This window comes from Myotis nattereri, assembly GCF_964212035.1.
Source record: "Myotis nattereri genome assembly, chromosome: 4".
Taxonomy (NCBI): Eukaryota; Metazoa; Chordata; class Mammalia; order Chiroptera; family Vespertilionidae; genus Myotis; species Myotis nattereri.
The window spans coordinates 59,277,563-59,291,086 of NC_138079.1; the positions used below are offsets into that span (position 1 = coordinate 59,277,563).

At 37.8% G+C, this 13,524-nt stretch overlaps 2 protein-coding genes and 1 pseudogene across 3 annotated transcripts in view; 2 read left to right on the plus strand and 1 right to left on the minus strand.

Moving 5' to 3' along the window:
* GIN1 (gypsy retrotransposon integrase 1) overlaps positions 1-2,732 on the minus strand; it is a 27,705-nt gene extending 24,973 nt beyond the window's left edge. Inside the window, exon 1 of the mRNA XM_081089061.1 lies at positions 1,831-2,732. The gene's annotated coding sequence lies outside the window, so the exon portion shown is untranslated. The remainder of the gene's footprint in view (positions 1-1,830) is intronic.
* PPIP5K2 (diphosphoinositol pentakisphosphate kinase 2) overlaps positions 2,602-13,524 on the plus strand; it is a 66,085-nt gene continuing 55,162 nt past the window's right edge. The window contains exons 1-4 of the mRNA XM_081089060.1: positions 2,602-3,721; positions 6,838-7,224; positions 10,294-10,489; positions 12,885-12,975. Coding sequence (XP_080945186.1) covers positions 7,111-7,224; positions 10,294-10,489; positions 12,885-12,975 — 401 coding nt within the window. The 5' untranslated portion in view covers positions 2,602-3,721; positions 6,838-7,110. The remainder of the gene's footprint in view (positions 3,722-6,837; positions 7,225-10,293; positions 10,490-12,884; positions 12,976-13,524) is intronic.
* LOC308518005 (S-adenosylmethionine decarboxylase proenzyme-like) lies at positions 4,844-5,755 on the plus strand (annotated as a pseudogene). Its single transcript has one exon. The product of its transcript is annotated as an S-adenosylmethionine decarboxylase proenzyme-like (transcript).

A 13,524-nucleotide genomic window follows, 5' to 3' on the forward strand; every position in this document is an offset into this window, starting at 1 on the left:
TATAGTTCTGGAAGTAGACACAGATGACAAGGACACATAGAAAATGGAAAAGGAAGAAAATCAGTTCACAAAAGTAGTGTTTTAAATAGATGGTTAAAAGTTTGCTGCTAATACCTGGTATTTACCTAAAAAAATAACTTAAAGAACCAGATTTTTTTTCTTTTCAAAGTATATTCACCATTTGGCCCCTCGAAACCCCTCTCCACTCCCCCTGTGCTTTGGTGGTTGAGCATTGACCTCTGAACCAGAAGGTCAAGGTTCCATTCTACATGCCTATGTTGGGGGCTGGATCCCCAGTAGGAGGCGTGCAGGAGGCAGCCGATCAATGATTCTCATCATGGATGTTTCTATCTCTCTTTCCTCTCCCTCCATGTCTGAAATTGAGTTAAAAGAGGGCATATGTTCCAAATTCTCTGAGGTTATCCTCATTGAGCCATTCCATAAGGCTATCGGAATTAATCCTGACACCCGGTGCATCACCAAACCAGCCCACAAGCACAGGGAGATGCGAGGGCTGACATCCGCGCCAAGAGCCGCGCCCTGGGAGGGGCCCCAGGTCCCACCCCGCCATCGGTGGTTCGCCGTGCGGCTTGGAGAAGGCGCAATGCTCTCCAGCTCCACCGTCACCGCAAATACAAGTGATGTTTGTGAAATCCTTACCTAATCGACAATTTAGGACAGTCAGAAAAAGAAAAGGTCCTGAACGAAGGTGGCTCATTACCACTCCTGGCTTTGCAAGAGGAAATGTCAGTCATCTTTGGCTGAACTGTTTACACTCTATCCCTTGCACAACATCAAATAAAATCAATGAATATCTGCTAATATTTATTACTTAATTCCTTCAATAATTTTATCTTGTGTGTGCAGTAAAGGCAGTGAAGCATCACTTTAAATAAAATCAGGATTTCACTGTTTCACCAAGGGCAAAACCCATCAAGGCCACCAAGTTAAGCCTCTAAAAGTTACATGCATTTGTTCCAAGTTAAAAACTCAAAATCACTAATATTCCAATACGCATGTTAACTTGTGATCAGAATTTTACTTCTTAATTCTTTCTATTTTAATCACTGAACAATGTTAAGAGCACAATTTTATGCAGCGTCCAAGACTGGGAAATCTAAATATCCCAGACAATTCGCTGTAATCTGCGCTTCATTTCAACGTACACATCCGCTTAACAAAAATGTCTTCATCTCCAAATGCATCGAAATGAAGTCACATGCGATAAATGAATTTCCTTTTGAAAATTACTTCTCCACTTTAGGTTAGAAACGCCCATTTAAGGAAAACCCATAGAGATAAAATGGGTACTTTTCCTTTAAGACAACGAGACAACATTTTCTCTTAAGCAAGCGCTTCTCCCCGCACAGGAGGTTTTCTTTTGGAGCAAAAGGGTAATATTCCAGATTAAATGACAACTACGCTAAAGTAAGGGGGAGAATTCTCCAACGTCAACCAAGTGCAGCACTCAACTTTTGAATTCACTCGGAGACTCGGACGCTACTTTAAAGGGGCATTTCCAGAGCGTTTAAGCGGCTACATCTTAAAGGCAAAGTCCGGCTAAATTTAGCACAAACAGAAAAACGACCATTAAGTAAAACCCAGTTCCACCGACTAGGCATCTCCCCAGGCCCGAAAACGGAAATCGCCCAGTTTCTGTTCTGCAGACCAGGGACCCCGCAAGGCCCTGTCGCCCCAAGGGCGCCTGCGCAACATCCAATTAAACCCTTCCTCGGCTAGTCGACGGGAACGGCTTTGAAATGACTGCCAGGTTACGCCTCACTTTAAAATTCATTAGGTATGACAAAGCACACCTGAACGACCACTCACCGAAGTGGTCCTAAATGCAAGCGACAGGATTTAAGCTTCCTCTCGCGACTTATCTGGTGCTGCCGGAAGCGGAACTAACTAAGTCGTTAAGAGGGCCGGGGCTTAAGGAGGTGGAGCTCCGGTCAAAGCAGGTTAGGGCGGAACCTTTGGCTCTGGCGGAAAATTGTTCCGCCCGGCCAGGAGTCCGAGTGAGACCCGAAGCGGGCGGGCGAGGAGGCGTGGCGGAGGCTCTCGGCTGTAGTAGTTCCTTGCACTACCTCCATGTGGCTCTTCTGTTACTGAAGAAAGAGGACCCGCGTCCACGCTGACAGCTGGAGCCTCTTGACCAACACCTCACCCCTGCCCTCGGGATTCAAAGGGAAACCGAGATCCGTATGGTGTGGGCCACCTCCAGCCGCTCGCGTGCCAACCGCAGCCGTGGCAGGTGAGGGTCCCGAGGCCGAAGAAAAGCCGAGATGCGGAACCTGGTCGCCCAGGGTGAGCAGCCGGCCGCCGCCGGGCAGTTGCTTTGTCTCCCGCCGAGCTCTGCGGAGCCGGAGCCGCGCGCGCCTCGGAGGGCCGGCGCCAGAGCGAAAGGCAGCGCGGAGGAGCGGCCGCACCGCCCTGCGGGTCGTTTCGCGTTTCCATTTCCCCTCCTCCTCCATGGCTTCCCTTTTTCATTTCTTGGGTCTGGGGTTCCAGAGGTGTCAGCTCCGCAGGGAACAGCCGAGCTTAGCTGCTGCTCCGGGCTGCGGTCTTGCTCCCCCAAAGTAGGCAGTTCTCGAGTTTGGGGACTTAGGTGGGGAGAAGTGGCTATTTTTATTTTCGGTTTTCCGCCTCTGCCCCCCTGCCCATCGCCGCCCCCACCCTCGTTCCGGTGCGTTGCAGCTTTCCAGCCCGCGGGCTGATGACCGCACCTCATCGGTTGCATCCTCGCGCGCTTCCAGGAAGCGGGGACGAGGGCGGTGGCCCCTCGGTCTCTGTCACCAGGTCCCCCACGCCTTCCTGGGAGGCGCGACCTTTGGAGTCCCGTGGGCAACACTTGCCCAGCGTGCCGGGAGGCTTCGTGGGAGTCAGAAGCAGGGCCGACTTTAGCACCATGGTTACCCGACGCGGCGATGGGCTTTTGTTTTCCGGTCGAAAATTCTACAATGGGAAATAAAGTTTTTGTGCCAGGGGAGATAAAATAGTAAGGACAGCCGACAGGAGCTGTGCGCCACGTGCTTTGCCTGTTTTCTCATAGACCCCTCAACGATCCCGTGGGGTGGATGATTATCCTCACTTTACAGAAGGAGCTGAGGCTGGGAGAGGTCGCACAGCGGGCCCTCATGAGCGACTGCTGCTGCCGAACGTTTGAACCTGCACGAGAAACCAGCTTTTTCAGGCTCCAGCGTCCGCAGTGCTGACTTCTTCTGCCACTCCTGCCCTGCCTGTGTGCTTCATCGCTTCCAGTTTCTTTACTAACATTTGCAGTGGCTGAAAGCATTCGTTAAAAAAAAAAAAAAAAATTTTTTTTTTGGAGTGCCTAACAAAGGACAGACATGATCTCTGCCTTTATGTAGCATCAGTGTTGTGATGCGGAATGCAGTGCTTCAGAAACCGAAATACTGAACTTACTGTAGCACGGGCTTGCGTAAAGCAAGTGATGAACGCAGCGATTTTCAACCAGTGTGCCACAAGAATTTTTAAAACATGCAACACCTGACTCTTTAGTCAGGGGCACTGATCTCTTTTCCCTTAGATTGTCAAATTAAAAACAAAAGGTGACCAGCGCCAACACAACAATAGATGTCCAGTGTGAGCGAATCAAAATTACACCTATTTTTGGTCAGATCAGCAAAAATTATAACATTTTTTGGTGCGCTGCAAAATTTTAGTTATTAGTTTATGTGTGCCATGAGATGAAAAAATGGTATGTATTCTGTGCCAGTTAAGTTTAGGTCAGAATCTGTCATAATTATAACAACTATATATAAACAGCTAACATTTACTATGTTTACCATATGCTAATTGCTATGGTGTCTGCATTGTCATTTAATCGTCAAAATAATCTCAAGATTGATCACCCCATTTACTGGAATTAGATATTTGGGAGTAGAAGTTTCTGAGTTATGCTTTGCAATTCTATCTAGCATTGCATTCAACTCTTAAGCATATTTGATCAAGTAAGTTCTTATATTAGCAGTAATCAAATGAAATATTTGATATGTCGTTTCATCTTGATAGGTAATTAGTTTTAATATCATCAAGGAACAAGTACAGGGAAACAGTCTTGAGATTATATCACTGTTATGTGTAGTTCTTAAACTGATGTTCACCGGCATCTGTTTAAGGCAGCGGTTCTCAACCTGTGGGTCGCGACCCCTTTGGTGGTCGAACGACCCTTTCACAGGGTTCGCCTAAGACCATCCTGCATATCAAATATTTACATTACGATTCATAACAGTAGCAACATGACAGTTATGAAGAAGCAACGAAAATAATTTTATGGTTGGGTCACAACATGAGGAACTGTATTTAAAGGGCCAGAAGGTTGAGAACCACTGGGTTAGGGGCTGATGTTATAATCAAATACTGTTTTCACTCTAATCTTGTTTTGTTGATTGATATGAGACCAGAATGCAGAATAGTTATATTCTCTAAAAATATATCTTGTTTGTTTGCAAAATGTACTTTTACAAATTGGGGCCTTTTAAAATTTGATTCAGCTTTCTCAGTGCGGCAGGCACCGTTAGCTCGCAGCGGCTCTGCTCTCTCTAACAGAACAGCAGACTACGAGAGACTAAGTGTATCTGCCTCTGTGTCCAACAGACTCACGTTCCACTTACGCACACGCATACTCACAAAAGCTGGGAAAATTTTATTCATCCTTTTAAAGAAAAAGTTAATATAAAATTATAACCAAAAAAAAGGGAACCTGAACTTTAGTAATAACAGCTGAAACCATCCTCAGCAGCAGTGGGAGAAGAGACTTCATTTAGTTGATTTTCTGTGGTTATTGATTGTTCGCTAGTCTCACAGTGAAGGAGCTGCACATTTTTTTAAAGGGACTGTGAGGCTACTGGAGGCAGCAACCTGACACAAATCAAGGATCTGGGAATCTTTGCACCATCCCAAGATCTAGTAGCACATACTTTTGAAGGATGTGCAATGTTCAATTATAAGTGAGCTTGTGTGGGAGTAACATGTTTGTCTCCAGGAGACATTTCATTTTGAAGATATATGGTATCATCCTCTTGCTGAAAGCACTAGTTCCCCTGTTGAAACTTACTAGGGATCACAGTGGGTTGGACGCAATTTAAAGTTTCTTTTGTTCTGGTAAGAATTTCATGAAGCCTTCTCACCATGGGTGCTGACACTGGAATTTCTGGGGGAAAAATACAGCTTATTGCAGTTTTCCCAAATGGAGCAGCACATTGTATGGGATGTATGATTTCTGACTGTGGTTTACTTTGGATTTCCCAGAGAGTAGGGTTATTAGTCAGCCAGATCAAACCTTGAAAATTCTGATGAGTGAGCTTGACCCAGCAGTTATGGACCAGTTCTCCATGAAAGGTGGTGTTACTGCACAGGATGTCACTCGTTAGAGTGCAATTCATGACCTGATACCAGGTTCTGTCATTGCTGCCACAGTGTTCAATCCTTATGGGCATTCAGTGAATGGCATGGAATCGGATGGAACTTATTGGACTACTCACATCACTCCAGAACCAGAATTTTCTTACGTTAGCTTTGAAACAAACTTAAGTCGGGCCTACTATGATGACCTGATCAGGAAGTCTTCAGGCCAGGAAAATTTGTGACCATCTTGTTTGTGAACCAGAGTTCTAAATGGCACGCAATGCTTTCTTCTCCCCAGAAGATTGAAGGTTTTAAATGCCTTGATTGTTAGAATGCTCTGTTCAATGATTACAACCTTGTTTTTACCAGTTTTGCTAAGAACTAGTAACAGCAGCAGGGTTAAGAAAAAATGCAAAACGGAACACACATAGAAGAAGGTGTTGCTGCTTTTTAGATATTGATACTAGGGGCTTTCCATAGCCACCACCTTGTTGCAGAAAGCCCTAGACGCAACAATAGTGTAATCACTTTGAATTGAATACTTTCTTATATCAAGGAGTTCGGTATCTTGCCTGAATGCTCTCTCCTGTGTTTAAGTATCCTATGTCACTCTTGCTGTGAAATTGGAGTACATGTAGAAAAAAACTTTTACTGTATGAAACTTTATAACACTTGTGATAAAAATTCAATTTGATTTATGCACAATGTAATATTTCTCTAACTATCATCCAAAATTCCCCGAACACATGGCTTTCATCCCCCTTAGGTGTTGGCCTCAGTGTAATCATTTGAGACTGTTCTATTAAATTGCTGCCAGGATATTACATCCAGTTACCTCCAAATTCTAGAACATATTCTCTACTGATGTTGCTGAAACCAAATTCTACTTCATACAGATGTTTTTTTGCAACAGCAATTAAAGGTTTTCTTCCACAAGTTGAGTCCTCTTAAGAAAATGATTGCAGTTATCCATTTTGTGTATTATTAACATTATTGCTTCCTGCACTTGTATTCCTTTACTTGATTTAGTTCCCCACCATGGTGTCTCCCTTTCCAGCCCCGCCCCAATAAAGTGATACACTGTTTTAAAAAGAATTGATTTAATGTAATTTCAGACTGATGGATAGGGGTCAATGTTTATTAAACTCCATTTTATCTGTTGTTTTTCATTCAGATATTACTGAACTATGTATATGCAGAGGGATTTAGCTTTTAATGTAATTTTGTTACAATTTAAATATTTTTTTCCTAATTTGTTAGATAATTTTGCACTTGAGGATTTTAGTGTTTGGTCTTTTTGTTATTTTGTATCAGTTTGTCCAGTTACAAAGTTGTATATTGAAGATCCGAGTCTTAATTTCTTAATTTTATGAAAGAAAATATCTTTTCATTTTGAAGGTATACATCAAGTTATTGGTACAGATCTTATAAGCTTCATTTAAAATTATTTTTTTTATTTTATTTTAGGTAAAAGGATTGCTGAATCATCTCACTGAAGCAATAGCCTCACTATCTTTGCTTTCTAAACTGCATCAACAATGAAGCAATGATATCTGAGAACAAAAGAACATTTGCCAACTAAGTGTCATCACAATTCAAGTGTCTGTATAAGCAGAAATAAGCTGCAACAGACCTATGTGTCAGCTGGTATAAAGAGAATGCATTCTTGTGATGCTATTTATGTAGAAGCAGTTTTAGTATAGCACATTTAAATTACAACCTATACCAAATGAAATAAAAATGAGTGGATCTGCCAGATTCTTTGTTGGGCCTGAAGATACAGAAATCAACCCTGGTAATTATCGACATTTCTTCCACCATGCCGATGTAGATGAGGAGGAGGAGGATGATTCTGTAAGTTGTTTGTTTTTTTGGTCAGAAAAGACCAATACAAGATAGATTTTTTTACTGATCATTATTAAGGTGAATTAATATTTTATCTGAAATTGTGAAGACTTTTTTTTCATATAGAAATTTGTTGGGAATATTTTAAACTGAAAAAGTTTGTTTTATGAGTGACATTGAATTTATGGTGTGTCAAGAAATATAATTAGGGCTCAGACTTTTAAATTACTTAATGATTCCTATTATAGTGTCTTTCAGTGATATGCCTAGCACAACAAAGGACTAGGTTGAAAAAGTGGCATAAATCAAAAGGTTTTCTTTGTATGTAGAAATATATAACAAATACATCAAGATAAAGAAGGAAATAATTTCAAAGGTACCAAAGTAGGACTACTTAACCAGCTTACGTTTGTCATGTGATCAACACAGGTGGTGGTTGACCATAAGATATCCCTATTTATTAACTAATCAGAAGTAAATTGTGTGGCTAGAAGGAGAGGCCACCTTACATATCTACAGATTGTGCATGTGTGTTTAAGTATGTACAAGCATGTGCAAGTTCTGTTCTCTTATCTGATCTATTAGAATGTTTATCCATGTTGGAACTTGAGGAATGTACATCCATGTTGGATCTTGAGGACACATTATTATGTTTGTTTTGCCATGGTTCCATTAGTTCAATATTATTCTTGTCATTGTGTTCTCTCTACAACTTGAGATTGCTTTACTCTGAGAACTGATTTAAAATACAAACTTAGGTTTGTGTTTCTTATATTTCTAATTGGAAAAAATAATTTTGTCTTAAGACAAAACCCTGTTATACTTGGTAAAAGCAGTAAAAACAAACCAAAAATAGCTGTTACATGACTCTTTAAATTCTTTCACAGTGCAGTTACACATAACTAAAATGCAAATCAGACTGTCACTCATTTAAAACCTATCCCACCACCCACCTCACTCCAGAAAAAAATTATTTTCAAGCTTTCCTTACCAGCCAAAACTTTTCTTCCTCTGAAGTTTTATCTAGAAGGCCAGTAAATAAAGCATAAAAACAGCTTCTCTGTCTGACTTAGACTGGAAAGAACTACTGACTCAGCTTCTGCTACACTTAACCCTTTCTCTATAGAGCCCTGAACACACTGTGCACACCACTGATGGACCAAGTCCAGTCTTACACATAAGGACTTTTTCTTTTCACCTGTATCTAGACCTGTACTATATCTCATGCCTTTTACTTTTTATGTCTTAGCAATATCAAATTTATTTTCCACATATTCCATGTTGTATCGTGCCTTTTTGCTGTTGTGTGCACTCCTTTGTCTCTATGAAATGCCTTTATTTGGGGTGCTTTGTGAACTGTTTTTCATTCTTCGAAACAATGCTCAGATTTCATGTTCACTCTTCCCCCTCTCCTTGCTCTTTTTCTCCATGAGAAAATTGAACACTTCTTCCTTGATACTATTTCTATACCTTGACATATATACTTTTATTTCATGTATCATACTATATTATTACTCTCTCCCCCATTAGACTCAAAGAATTTTGAGGACTGGTAGTTTTTATATGTCTAACTCTTCAGTGCTTAATATATAGTTCTTGGAATATTCGAACTAATTAAATTGTTTACATTCATGATGTGTAGTTGTCACTTTTGAGGAGCTTGATACGATTTATTTGACCTATGCATTGATAAAAGTTTGTTTCAGACCATTCTTATGTTAAAATTTCAAAGAATTTCATTTAGACATTAACTCTAACTAAATAATTTAGACCTATTTTAAAAATTATTTTCATTCTTCTAATAGGAAAATTCTGTTATTTTTTCTTAATATAGGTTTATTTGTACATTTTAAACTATAATGTTTTCAGTTCATCTTAGGCAATGATCAGCTATTCATTAAATAGATCTATAGTAAGCAAATAAAACTTACCAGTTTTTAATTTTTTAAACTGTAAAGCAGTATGCAGTGTTAGGTGGAGCACTTTTGTTGTCTAAGAAATCTACTTTAGGAACATCTTAATGAGCTATACTGAAGGTTTTCATCAGGAAAAAATTGAATAAGGGAACATTAAAGTGGATGATCACAAGTGAGAAAGACAGCAGATCTCAGGGCAGTTAGGATTTACAATCAAATCCAATATCAATTTGAATTTTATTTGAATTAGAGCAATGAAGAAATACAATTCTAGGCTAAAAATACCAATTTAATTCTGATGTTATCCAGTTTTATTTTTAGAGTCCAGTAAAACTTTCTAGCTCTAGTATAATTTGAGCCCAGATTATGATGTCATATGAAATATATAAAATGGAAGAGAGAGAAGAATTGCAATGAAAAACTGGACACAGCTCTCTTTATATATTTGATAAAACTCTAAGCATCTGAATGCAAAGGCCTCAATGAATCTTAAGTAATTTTATAAACCTGTGAGCTACTCGTAAATTTTTTTTTTTCTGCTTTTTGTTTCAGGCCAAATCATGGCCTTTGAACTGTAGCGGTGGTGCCAGAGAGGAACAATACGATTAAAAAGGAATAGTAGAGTATGACAATTGTGGTGTCAAAGTGCATTGACACTGCTTAGCAGTGTGGCCTTCTCCAAAATTTCCTTCTAATTTGTCATAGTTGACCAACTAATACTCATACTTAATCTACAAAAGTAGTTTAATACTGTATAGCTTTGTAGTCAGAACAACATCATATTTTAGTCAAGAGAATTCTTTCTCACTCGTATTGGCCTTTTACTTGGATTAGATAGGGTTTGTCTTTTATTTGCCCCTTTGTGGTGTGAAGAAGGTAAATAAATATTAGGGACAATTAAAGGAGTATTTTCTTAAGTTTAAAATTTGAAAGAAAATAGTAACAATATTCTGAAAGTTTAATTTTTTTTGCAAATCTTTGTAGAAAACTATTATTTTGTTAAGTATGTATTATGATGATATAATTTTGAAAAATGCCTTTTTTGGTTAATGTGTCATTTTTATTAATTCACAATCCTCATCTACTTCTGAGAAAGATTTAAGATAGCTGTACTTTGGAGTTTTTATTGTCAACCTAATTTTTTGTTTCTTTTCTGTTTTAGCCACCGGAAAGGCAGATTGTGGTTGGAATATGTTCCATGGCAAAGAAATCCAAATCAAAACCAATGAAGGAAATTCTTGAAAGGATCTCCTTATTTAAATATATTACAGTAATAGTATTTGAAGAGGACGTTATTTTGAATGAACCAGTGGAAAACTGGCCTTTATGTGATTGTCTTATTTCTTTCCATTCTAAAGGTATTAAAGAATGGGGATGGAAACTCCTTTTTATCCTCTCTGATTGTAAAACTAATACATGTTAATTGTAGAATATTAGATAAATTAGAAAAATAAAATTAAACTCATCTACTCTTACAGATAGATGATATAAACATTTTTACATATTTCCAGCCCTTTTTGTGTGTGTATTTTTAGAAATATATTTAGTATTATAGTGTATATGTAATTTTATATTTAACTTTTTCACTAGTTATATCAAAAGTTTTTTTCTCCATATCATTCTTTAAAAACCTGATTTTTAATTCTATTGTGTCATTGTGTGGAAGTACGATAGCATTTTTAACCACTATCCTAAAAATTAGATGGTTTCCAGTTTTCACTATTAAAAATAAGGTTTTGATAAAATCCTCTAAGTTTTTTAGGATAAATTCTTGAATTATTGAATATTTTAATCCCTTATGCTTTCGCCAGATAGGAAATGATCTGTTATTTCTCATATACATATTCATACTTTATTTCTTAAGAACTTAAAATTTTAATATGAGGTTTTACTTCTATAAATCAAACTGAAATATCATTAAGCTTAAGTTTTACTTCCTAGTAAAGTAGTACTTCATGGTAAGTCTACTGAGCAAAATTATTGTTAAATATATATCTGAAAATTTATAACCTAAGACTCTGTGAATTAAGTGAATTTCTCACTAAGAATTATAGAAGATATGTGCTCACTTACAATGTATTTATAATATATGGTTCTTGTTACCAAATATGTAGGCCCCAGCTGTGTTAGTTAGGTGTTCAAGAAGCATCTCCTTCAGCAAGATGGAGATGGACCATGGTTCAGACCTTCTGTGCTTCCACAGCCTGTATTGATTTTTATTCTAGAGAAGCTCAAGGCCCTCGTCTCCTTTGTAGACTGAAGTACATCATTTCAGAGAACCCTAAAATTTGCTTATCCCTGAGGGTAAGGTGTTCTTCTCCTACTATCACATGGTTCTTTCTACAAAACCGATTTGCCTATAAAAAGTAGGTGCTATCTAAGGTCATATCCCATATGCTATCTTTCGGTGAGGAAAAAGTTCCTCTTAACAACAGCAAGAGCAGGGGCCTGACTATTGCTCAATTCTGTTAGGAGCCTTCAAATTAGAGACATTGAGACATCTTTACAAGTAAAGAATTCTGAGAGTCTCCATAAAAGGGTTTGTCATTTGTGGTCATGTGATTCTATTTCTATTTAAATTTTTAAAACTAAGAGGAATTTTGGAATAAATCTTCCTTAATTGCAGCATTTAACTTCAGTATGCTTTAATACTTCTTTCCTATAGGTCTTCACGGGTATAATATAGTTAATGCTAAAGTTATGCATGCTTGCTGATTTTTACCCATTTCCTTAGATAAAATATTCATTAAAATATTGTCATTTAAGAAATAACAACAGTTAACATTTATTGAGTACTTACTGTGCCAGGTATTGTATTAAGTATTTTATATACACTTTTATTTAATTCCTCAGAAACCCTACTAGGTAAGGCTGGTGTAATACCCATTTACAGCCAGGAATCAAAGGCCTAGAGATGTTAAAAAATTTTGACCAAGGTCACAGAGCTAGTGAAAGGTGGAACCAGGATTTGAACCCCAGTTTATGCTCTTAACCTCTATGGTAGACTGCCTCTCTTAATTGAATTGATGGATAAAATTGTAGGCTTCTATTGTCAATACAGATAGTGACATATAATCATTAAAACTTTTTAGATTTTTAAAGACTATATTTGCCATTTGATTTGTTTTCATTATAATTAGTTATTTTAGCAAAGTCACTCTAGAATGTTTAGGGAGTTAATAGCTGATATTTTAACACTGACGTAGTAGTAGCAGCAAGTGTTATTCTGCTCTTGTATTTTATATTTTGAGCACATATCTGTTGCATGTGAATTAATTTGTTTTGCTGCTATTTTTAAAGATGTATATGTTCTTTGAATTACCAGCTAATTTATATATAAGCATCAAAATATTTTAAGTGAGACGAGGAATCGTATTTTTTTTAAAAATCACCAGGTGACTGTGATATTCTTATTTATATAGAGATTTCTATTTTTTTAAGAGGTAATCTTACCTTTTATCAGGTGACTGAATAATTAAGCATTGACTAACATGTCAGTTTTCTAAATTTGGTTATATGATCACTGGCTTGCTGTGCCTTATCAATCAAATTAACTAGAAAAAAAAAGTTTATTTAATAGTACATGTCAAATCAAGTTTTATGTGTTTATTATTCCACACCTATAAAGAAAGTAGTTATATGCATAATGAAATTCAGCTTTTATGTGAGGTGGCTTAAATTTAAGTCAATAAAGTTACAGGTGTCAGCTTATCTTGAGGTTGTACAGAATATGTTAATGATATGTGTTCTTAGGATTTCCACTGGACAAAGCAGTTGCCTATGCAAAACTCAGGAATCCATTTGTAATCAATGACTTGAATATGCAGTATCTCATACAAGATAGGTGAGTGAGTGGTGAAGTTGGTTGAATTAAGGGAAGGAAAATTAACTTTAATTTATTATCTACTGTAAGGAGACATGGGATCAGGTGTTTTCATATACTTTAATTTGTGGTATCCTTGAAATAATACTTGGAAGTAGGCATTCATGCCCAGTTTTATGGATGAAGAAACTTGAGATCTAAGCATACCAATGTGGTAAATTTGCCTTAAGTTAAAAGTAGTTCCACAAGTAGTGGTGCAAGGACTTATACCAGGTTTGTTTAATTTCCAAAGCCTACTAAACCAGTGATCGGCAAACTCATTAGTCAACAGAGCCAAATATCAACAGTACAACGATTGAAATTTCTTTTGAGAGCCAAATTTTTTAAACTTAAACTATATAGGTAGGTATTGTTATTAACTTAATTAGGGTACTCCTAAGGCTTAGGAAGAGCCACACTCAAGGGGCCAAAGAGCCGCATGTGGCTCGAGATCCGCAGTTTGCCGACCACGGTACTAAACCATTGAAAATGATGAACAATTACTTACACATGTGACTGATGAGGAAATTA